Here is an 11,305-nt window from a genome sequence, read left to right on the forward strand (position 1 = left end):
TTCTTTTATAATATATAAAATAGTTTCGTACGACTTTTCGTTTTTGACTGACTACGCTGACATACCGCCCATTTTGCGAGACTGTTATTTGGACACTGGTCACTTCAAAACGTGTATTTCCGTAAAAAACTCAAATTCGAGATACTTCCCCTTACTGCATATTCCATATATAGGTAAGTTAAATTAATATGTATTTATAATAAATTCAATTCAACTAAATCCAAAAAGAAATGAATGATAGCTTTGGCATGAACGATTAAAGCTGAACTTAAGTTTTATCCATCCACGGAAGAAAACTATATGTTATGTAATTTATTTGTTTCATTATTTGTATATCGAATTAGTTAAATTTCCATTGCATCTATTTTAGAAAAAATAGACTGAGATCATTACACTTGAACAACAGACATTCATACATCGTTTCGGATTAAATTGTAGAGCTTCATCAGGGTGAACTGACGGAAGATTCTTAGCCTCATGTTGATTAGAGTGGTCTCTTACACTCATGTTGATTAGAGTGGTCTCTTACACTCATGTTGATTAGAGTGGTCTCTTACACTCATGTTGATTAGTGTGGTCTCTTACACTCAGATACCTATAAACGAATTCACCGTGATTGGCCCTCATATAAAAAAATATTTGAGAGCTATAGACCTAATCTTACAGACGTTATTACAGGATTGTGTTAGTACTGGTTGATGTTATTTTTAAACTATCCACAAAAAATATTTCGGCCAAGGCAATAACAACGAGTTAGTGTACATACTGTAGTTTTTCCAAAGTAGGTTTGTTTCTTGAAATACTTTGTTTCTAAATTTCTAGGGCCACTTCCAATTTTTCGAAAAAAATTCAGAAAAATTCGTTTTTGATAATCCAAAATAAAAAAAGAGCTTTATTGACCTTTGTGATGAGAATATTTTCCCATAAAATTGTACATATGGGAATAAGTTTTGTGTAAGTTTCATTGACGTATGAAGTCAGGGGCTATCTTGGAAGATGTAACCAAAATAAGGTGAAGAAAATAATCAAATTAACCACTATGATTCAGAATAACATTTTATTTATAGGAAAAATTATTTTAATGATGAAAAAATATGATTTATATTTTTACAGTTGTTACCAAAAAACTAAATATTATTATATTTATATACACTATTATAAAAAAAAAAATTAATTCATCACTATGAATAACATTGAAATTCATAAGAATTACAGAAAATTAAAAAAATTTAGAGGGTTTTTTTTTTCACTCACAAAAATGGCAATTTCCCACTACTGTGCGGGCGGGCAATGGTAATTTTCGCTTAATATAGTTGAGTGTCATTATTGAACTTAAGATGTTCAATTAGGAATTTTTTCATTGTTTAATTAGGAAACTCAATTGTATTCCCTTGTCCAGTTAAGAAACGGTCTAAGTAAGAAGCGGCCCTAAACGGTGTTAGATGTTGTTAGTGTTAGATCTCTATTAATAATTAGGTTAATTAATTAATTGATACTTATAGGAAAGTCATAAGAAAATCGTAAAAAGAAAATGCTCTCGATGTATTTCATCACTTAATTCACCTTATATAAAATAATCACTTTTCAATTATTATTCTATCTAATAAAGGATACCATGATGAAATTTTAAATCAATTATTAATTACTGTATTTAATTAATTAAGCAATAATGTCATCATGCTTTACATAAGTAAAGTTTTCATAAAATCAGTAGAGCTTAAACTACACTATACTTATAATACTATTCTTGACTCATTTTCGGTGAATATTTAAATAATCTAGTCAAAATTCAGTATTTCGAATTTCATATATCGAAATAGTTAAATCTGCATCTAATTAAGCAAAAATTAACTAAAATCATTTTACTTAGACAACACGCATGCACCGTTTAGGTTTGAATTGTAGGCCTTCATCTGGGTCAATAGACGGAAGATACCTAAACCATGTTCTTACTGGATAGTGCGGCCAGGCGATTAGTATACTTGACCGTCAAATGTAAACTGAAGTGATAGTCGCTTAAGATTAGCTAAACTACCAATTTAGACTCAATAGACAATACTTTCATTCCTCTTTAAGCTATAAAAAACATTCATATTAATAATTCAGGTTGCAGTGGCAGAGTATGATAGAAGTACGTATTATTATTTCTTGTGCTGCCTTTCAACACGACAGCGCTGATCAAATCATGCAAAGTGGAGCGAAACGTCGGTAAATAAGTCGTTGAAAACTATTTTTTGCTCCTTTTGGACAACCCTGACCATCTCCTTCATGATTTATAATAGATTAAAATGATTTTTTTAATTGTTTATATTTGTTCAACAAACGTTTTGGTTTTAACAATGCATTTTTTAGTCCGTCGGGATACCCGGAAGAAAGATCTCAAGTGATTTTGTCCCCCTCTCCCCCCCCCCGACGATATAGTGCTAAAGGTGTAATAATGAACTTATGATACATGAAGTGTACTACAAGAATTTATCCTGGTAATTATAGGGAACATCTTTTTTTTATTTTATTCCTCTTCTTAAATAAATCGAATTTCTCTTTTTACAACTTTTGTGTTAAATAATGGTTTTCGTTTTATTGGTGGTTATTATTGAATTCGACATTTATCGTTATTATAAATTCAGCAATGTTTATTAAGACGTAAGATTTACGCCTTTATCAGTTTTTTACTCTCACGAATATATTAAAAAAATGAAAATGAAAGCATGAAACTTATCAAGGCATAAATCTTAATAAAAATTGCTAAATTTATAATTATGAGAAATGTTGAATTCCATGACAATCAACAATAAATTGAACACCGATACTCTACACAATGGGAAAGGCAAGGGATAAATCCTTTTAAGTTATAAAAATAGAAATTCTATTTATTTAAGTAGAGAAATAAAATTAAAAAACATGTTCCCTACGACCACCAGGAAAACATTTTATAGTCAACTTTATGTATTACGAGGTACATTCAGCACGATACTATCAGTCTATATATGGAGTTTACGGCAAGAAGTATTGCAATAGTGTAAAATTTCGAATTAAAGCTTTTGACGTATATACACGTTTCGAGGTCTTCCGACTTTGATTGAATGTTAAATCAATTTTTTCGATAAAATAGAATGGCCAGAAGTGCCACTTCATCGAATCGAGTTGAAGCATAGGTCTTTGCAACTTCGGAACTGCAGTGGTGCCGTTTCGAATCGACTTTTATTGCTGTGGTGGTTTCACGAAATGAAAACTTGACCTTCCACCACGGTGTTAGAATAGGGCGGTACCCTGTGGATAACCACCTACCCCCACCCCTGTGTGTCGGAAATTACGGGAAAGAGGGTCATAAAAAATAAAAATGAGATAAGGCTGAAATGACGAATTTTCCAAATAAAAACTTTCTTTAAATTACCTTTAATTTTGTACATATGAAATAATAAGTCATCTATCATTGGTAGTAGTAATTTAAAGTGCACAAATATGAACTATGAAAGAATTTCATTAATAGCTAAAAGGGTAAACAATTTTTACGAAACCACTCAAAACGAAGATAAATGGCAACCTTTTTGGAATGAAAGCCCAATTAAAATTAAAATTAAAAGTAAATTAAAAATTATTAAAAAAGATGTCAAGCCCTGGGATACCTTCAGTCACAAATGCCGTAGAGAGGACGTTGTACTGACCAGGCTGAGAATAGGTCACACGAGGCTCACCCACTCCTATCTTATTTCAAAAGAAACGCCCTCGAACTGCCAGTATTGCAGCTATAATCTGACAATAAGCCATAATTTTCCAACAATCCCCACATTTCATACCACACCTCAATAGCTTAGGACTAAACCCAGATATTTCAAAAACCCTCGAAGACGATGATAAAACAATAGAATTAGTGTTTCAGTTTTTGAAATCAAAACATTTACTGACAAAAATGTAACATTGAACGGAAGAAAAAAAAAATAATAATAATAAAATAAAATAATAAATAATCAAATTAAAAAATAAATTAAATTAAGCAAAATTAAATAAAATATAAATGGCGTTGATGACCAATGAAGTTTGGCGCCACTAAACAAAAACAAACAAACAACTCAAAACAGACTGGACATCGAAAATAGCCGAACGCATCCGATCTCTTCTGATTTACTAAGCTGTTTTATTCTAGGCAAGAACAAGGTCGATAAAATTCTTAGTTACGAATTTTATAACTACAGAAAAATAAATGAAATTCGATAGAAATTTATAATTATATTTAATTTTGTTTATTTGAAAAACATCGCTCATTGCTAATAGTAATAAACATTGGATGAATATAAAATATGAAAACGATTTGATAATTAGTGTTTTTTGAAGGTATTTATTACAATATTCAGATTTTAAAATATGAAATATGCAGTAATTATAAATTATATATTTTGAAATTTACAAGAATTTCATCTCAAGCTTGTAAGTTAAAGTTTTGTGATGCGCGCGTTCGATTGGTTTCCCATTATTTGTGAAGTGTTATCTAAAAGGCATTAATCACAACATTCCTCCACTCGATATACTCCTTCTGGATCTTCTTTTATTTCTACTTTGGGCGTCGGGTGAAGTAGTGTACTTTTCCAGTATTTTCTCTACAGGTCAGGTCTTGTTTTTCTTTCCTACACTCAACGAGACCCTCCTAAATTTATTGCCTCCTGACTGACCTCGTTTCTTCAATTATTGTTAGAAAATTTATTGAGAAGTCTATTTTTTATATTCTTTACTTTAATTGTGGAACATCTGTGTGTTTGAGGTTTCCGCAGATTGTACCGTAGAACTTAATTTGTAACAACCCTAATATCTTTAAGAAAGTCTATAGGACGATCTCAATAAAGAAAGTAACCGCAATCTACGATAATATCTTTATCATAGGTCCAATTCCACATAAAAAAAGAAATGTTTCGGTCAGATGTGCCACTATTCAAGCAAAGCACTATGTTGGATGATTTTCCACCTGAGACTCCCTTATTTGACTGGATCTCATTCTGATAATTTCCACACGCACTGGATTCAAAATGGGTCGCCTATACAAATAAAAATCATTAGAATCAAAAATGTTAGTAATAATAATAATTTATTTGTTCGTTTATGGGGCAACCTCCGTACAAATAGAGTTAGCCTGTAAAATACATAAAACAAATAATCAATTGTAGCAATTTTACGAAAATGGTGTGTTAAAGATCGTTTATATAAACTAATAACAAGTAATATACCCAAGGTGGGCTATCTACATTTGTCAGAATAAAACAAAAACGTCACTTCATATTTAATAATATATAGGTATAAAAAAAAAACTATACATCCCATTGGGATGATAAGTATCCAGCTCTAAGCAAAAGGTTTTGTGTTACATATATAAAAAAAAATTTAAGATCCAATCCTGAAGGTACAGACAGAAATTCATACTACTGATTTTTGTTAATATTGCTTAGTTCGAAGTTTAGAATAATAATTCCATAGCATACTGGCCAGTCGTGAATGAAATATAATAAAAATATATAGTCAACAATTAATTATCAGATATTCTTATATACTGAAGTTATTAATTGCTAAAAAAAAAATTATAAAAAATATAATAAAAAAAGGAAGAACTGTAGGAAACATTTTGACAAGAACGAAAATTCATATATAAAAGGAAGAATGTCCGGGTGCAGTCAAAAAGAACTCGAATAGCTTTTGTATATATAGACAACTAAAATAATTTAATAAAGTAATAGAATAGATAACATTAAATAAAAGTAAAAACTAAGGTGTGGCTAAATATGATTTCAAATATGTGAAAATTTATTTAAAAATGAACAAAGTAAATTGAGGAAAATAAAAATAAGATGTATAGTGAAAATTATAAATAAACAAGAACTACAAAAAGATATTAAAAAATTAATGAAAATGGAAATAATAAAAAAGAAAACGGTAAATAAAAAAGAAATATAAAAATATATTCCACAGTAAAAGACGGAATATGAGGCAAATGAGAATAAAATAAAGGAAAATAATGAAAAAATTGGACACCCACCTTTCTGAATGGAGGAAAGCACAAGAAGGAGCTGAAGGCGAACGTGAGGTACCAACAGTGTAGAGGAGTGGGGTGATTGGCGGTTAACAAATACGCTACATTTGAAAGTAAAAAGATATAAAATAATTTTAAAGTAATGATTATATTTGGAAATTTAAGAAAATATTTAATGAAGGCAGAGAACAAATGATTATATACATAATAAGAGGGAGATTTTAAATAGAAATATGTAGAGATTAAATACAAAAAACCAAACCAAATTAAAAAAATGGATATAATACATCGAAGAAAATAAAATATACGAAATTGAATAGAGCTATAAAGTTAGTGTGAATTTATATGTTAAAACTTTTTTTTTTAATTATTTATTTAATGTAATTTACAACTGTACAAAATAATACAATAGGTAAATATGTAGTATGTTTCATATACACTTGAAAATCTTGGGAAGGAACCACCCATTGGTGGTACTTCAAACATTAATTTAAATTAGAAGGTCCCGTGGCCATCTTCTTTTCAGACGCCTCGGAGGATTATCAGGGATTGTTAAGGATGAAAGATTAAGAATTAATGGGTTAGGATGGGTAAGGAGTTTAGAATGAAAAGACGCATATCTGTTTTGGGTCAAATCTGCAACGAATGGGATGTTAAGGTCTTTGTGAATGAGTTTATTTGTAACGTAATAAGGAGCATCAAGGATTTTTATGTTAAAACTTAAATTATAAATTAATAATTGCCTCTATTAGATGAATATAGAATAAAGATAAAATATATAAATTTATTTAAATAAATATAAGATAAAAGATGGTTAGTAAAGTTATATAATAATAAAGAATTTATAAATATAATTTAATAAATGTTAGTATAAGGCTAACTATGAGATAAATTTTAAAAAATAGATAAAAGATAAAGAAGGATAAAACAACAAACTAAACAAGTTAGCTTCTGAAATGTAGAACACAAAGTAAAATTAAAAGAAAGATTATTCTAGATTAATAAAGCTTAAGATATACGTCGTTAGGCCAGAGTGATACTGTCTTTATCAACTTTATGATTCATGGATTTCTGTTGTAAATAGATTTCGCAATGAGGCGTTTTATATAGTTGGAAACAGCAGCGAGAATTGATGTTTGGTCGAAGTTCTTTTAGGCTGAGGGTTAAAGCGTGTTCCGAAAGTTTAGAGGAAGGAGGGTTAAGGGTGAGGGGTTAGGCAGGAGGGAAATTTCATAGAATTTTTAGCTGTGCGAACTAAAAGAGAATAGAATTTGTTTTTTATTAACTTCAATTTGACTGATGACGTAAAAATATCACTGAGCCGTTAGGCTTCTTAAAAAGGTTAACGAATTTTTTTAAAAATTCAATTGAGTCTTTTTATTACAGCAGCTAGTTAGGGTTTGGTCTGTACCAATACAAAAAGGATTAGAGATAAATCAACAAGTGACTCATTTGGAAACATCCCAAAGACGACCGAAATACTTGACAAGTAATTACAACTTCTAAGTCATTAGTTTATAATTTTATAACGTCACTGTGACGATAATAGTGACTCATTAAGGAGGAATGAAAAGGGAGAGAGAGAAAAATATTAATTGGGAGAGGGGCATTGACACTCTGGCCCCCGAAATAAAATATTATGGGAGGGCAGAAACTGCCTTAAACCCTCACTACTGATAATTACTGTTTAATAGTGTGAAATGATTAAACACTGTGGCTGGAAGTGTTCAAACCCTTTCTGAAACTTGCTGTCAACTCAATACCGAAGGTAAAAATATGGGGTTTGAAATAAATGATACAAAAACCTATATGTGTATTGCTTCAGGTAATTCAAGATTTACCCATAACCTTGTGGTTGTAGGTTTTTGAAAACGTTAATACTTTTACCTACCTTAGGTCAGAAATGTATAATAAAAATAAAATTATAACGGAAGTGCACAAAAGGATTATGGCCACTAACCTTGCATATTTAGCAAACTTGAATTTTTTTGAGTCAATTAATATCAAGGTAAACGAAAGTAAGATTATATATAACATAATTCCACCTATTCTTACACACGTGCCTGAAACGTATACGTTTACTACCACCATTCATTAAGAATCTTCCAGAAGAAAGTGCTTAGAAAAATATTTGGCCCCTCGTTCGATAAAGTAATTCCAAAACAGAGGATACGAACAAATAATGAGCTCTGTGGCTTATACAATAATACACATATTGTAAGCTTTATAAAACCTTGCCAGATCGAATGGTTGGAAAACGTTCTGAGCATGCTGGGTGATAAAATATAAAAAAAAAAAAATGCAGAATTTATGAGACCAAAAGAAGAGAAATACGGTGAAGAAGATGACAGAATTATGTAGAGAATGACCTCCAATGGCTTAGACTAACAAACTGGAGAATGAAAACTGAGGACAGGGACATCTGAGGACTAATGTCCAGGAAGACATGGTCTGGCTGGGTTAGAGCGGCGGAGAAGAAGTGCCAAATGGTATTTAAAAAAAAAAGCTGTTATTCTATCCCACAAATCTTAAAATTACTACAGTTTTTTAAGAAATAGTGGTCAAATATTCATACAATATATACAAAAATAGGCGAATAAAAGAAAGAGAAAAAGGAATTTGTAAATGACAACAATAGTACCCACTGAATCAAAAGAAACAAAAATTAATTTTTTTATTTTTATTTTAATAATTTATTTATTGATATTTACAACTGTATACACATATATACAAGTAAATTTGCTGTAGGTGACATAGTGACATGATAAAAACATGTTGAGAATCTACCCACTGATAGAACTCCAATAACATTTCTAGAGGAGATCTCGAGGCCATCTTCTTTTCAGACGCCTAGGAGGATTATTAGATAATGAAGGAGAAGCCAGGTTAGAAACAAGTGGATTTGGGTGGTTGAGAAGTTTATTATGGAAGGAACGGTATCTGGTTCTGGCCAAATCGGCAACATATGGAATATTGAGGTCCTGATGGATGACTTGATTTGTGACAAAGTAAGGAGCATTAAGGATTTTACGAAGGATTTTGGACTGTAAGGATTGGATTCTGAAGGAATTTGATGGTTTAGTGGAGCCCAAAAGCTCAACTCCGTATCTCCAGATAAAAATTAAATTTAAAATTATAATCATAAAGATTTATACAAATGAAAGAAAATACTACTTCATATCATCGATTTTACACTTCTTTACCATTTTCTCCAAAATGGCTCCAACGATTTTGACTAAATTTGTCGTATTAATATATAACTGGGTGGTATTAAATTTCAGGTAGGTCTTAACCTGTTTGTCATACTCTGACAGGGATTAAATGAGGTCAGTAATTAATTAAAGGAGAAAATAAATATTTCATTATTTCCATAGTTGTTACAGTAATAGTCATAGAAACACGAAAACATAATAGTAAACTATTTTACAAATTATAATACAATGTATAATATGATATATTTTATAACCAATTTTATAAATGTTTTAATCTATACCTCTGGGTCTAGAGCTGGGTCTCAGCCTCATAGAGTGGTTACCCTAATTTGCAGAAAAATTTGGAGGTCGAGCGTGATTTTGATCAATTCACCTCCTTGCACAACCGTTGGTCTAGTAACAGTACTTCCTTACAAATTACCGCACTCCTCACCCGTCATACTTTGTAGCGGTACAGATTTATTTTATAAACTATAACTATTCAACTCAAAGTAAGATAGTAAGTGATGATTGTATGATATGTTAGAATTTCTTTTTATGAAGTATTTAAACTTCAAAATAGTGGTTCTCCGTAATTACTATTACTTTTGACGCCATGATAATTCGCGGTGTAACCCAGCTGACCTGAACGCATATAACTGACCATATTTTTAGGTTATATGAATATATTAGTTTAGGGATCTGTTGATAGAGAGAGCTAGAAGTCGACAGCCTCCGGGACCAGACTATTTCTGCCTTATGGTCTATTACTGTTTCCGAAACAAGAGTAATCTCCAAGTTGGACCTCGGCCCTAACTCCACTACCGATCCCTTCCATTCACTGATAAGGGAACACTCAAGAGGGGGATGACTCAACTAACTATTTTGAAACATCATCGCTTTATAATTTAAAGCTGATTCGACTCTAACAATTATTTTTACTATTTACTATTTATTGACAGTTGTAAGGATCTGGAAAAAATCACCTCCTTGTATAACAGTTGTTTTAAAACCACTGCTTCCTTTCAAAGGACTGAACCCACGACCCTTCGTTCACATTATTTATTATTATGGTTTTATCAATCAGGACTAAACTCGTCATATCAATGTAGAACTAAATAATCTTTAATACCATCTAGGTTTTATCCTCATAGAAATACTCTGACAGTGGTTAAATGATAAATTAAAAAAAAATATCGTCCTCTAATGTACCTTTAATTTCGTCTATTTGAAAAACATAAACAGTACCCATTATTAGCAATAATCAACAATGGATAAATAAAAAGTACTAAAGAATTTTATGTATACTAAACGAGAATAAAGGAAAAATTGATTCATCTGATTCGAACTGGAAAAGCCAACACTCGGAACTTTCCCCATTGCATTACGGCTACGTTACTGTATTCTTTGTGGGGGGGGGGATATATTCGTTATTCCCACCTCAAGAACCCTAAAATACGAATTTTTATAGCAAAAGAAAAATACAAAAAAACTTTATCACAATTTTGGCCTTACCTAATTTTAAAATTTTTTTATCGAAAATCACCAAAATTGCGTTTACCTCATCTTTTGCCCACCAATCAACACGGGACGTGATGGCTGTGCGGGCTGGGGCCTAGGTCGCAGAGCGCCTGGTTCGGAACGTTGTGATTTCGATTCCCACCTGGGACAGTTAATATTCATTTCTCGCCAGTCACGAAAAATTAATATTGACACTCCGACCTTGGTTATCAAGCAGCGGAACTCTGGTAGCCGGCAGGGGTTGGCAAGAAGTGCTAAGAGGCCCACTTGCCGAATTTTCTCTTCTAGTGCCGAAATTATTTCTTGAACTACTTTCTCATGTTTTTCAGAAGAAAAAAAAAAAAAAAAAAAAGCAAATGTACAGCCTTGGTGGAGTAAATAATATTTACAAATACAGTGGAACCTGGCTAAGTGAGAATCGCAGGGGGACCAGTTATTTTTCTCAGTATCCCAGGTTTCTCACTACCCGAGTTTTCTCAGTTACACAGGTGACTAACAAATTTTTCTCACTATCCCAGGTATACAGGAGGACAAAAAAAATTATAGAGTTAGCATTAAAAACGAATTTATTAACAGATTA

The 11,305-nt window shown here is 31.3% G+C and overlaps 2 protein-coding genes across 3 annotated transcripts in view; both read left to right on the forward strand.

Moving 5' to 3' along the window:
- The window catches only part of LOC106679436 (GAS2-like protein pickled eggs), a gene marked incomplete at its 5' end in the record, with an annotated part of 31,577 nt that extends 24,058 nt beyond the window's left edge, over positions 1-7,519 (forward strand). Inside the window, 1 exon segment of the mRNA XM_067046668.1 lies at positions 7,400-7,519. Within this exon segment, the coding sequence (XP_066902769.1) occupies positions 7,400-7,519 (120 nt within the window).
- The window catches only part of LOC106679448 (sarcomere length short), a 52,498-nt gene that overhangs the window by 3,102 nt on the left and 38,091 nt on the right, over positions 1-11,305 (forward strand). The gene's annotated exons all lie outside the window — the stretch shown is intronic.

This window comes from Halyomorpha halys, unplaced genomic scaffold (genome assembly GCF_000696795.3).
Source record: "Halyomorpha halys isolate HHAL.00 unplaced genomic scaffold, Hhal_1.1 Scaffold203.1, whole genome shotgun sequence".
In the NCBI taxonomy this organism is placed as follows: domain Eukaryota; kingdom Metazoa; phylum Arthropoda; class Insecta; order Hemiptera; family Pentatomidae; genus Halyomorpha; species Halyomorpha halys.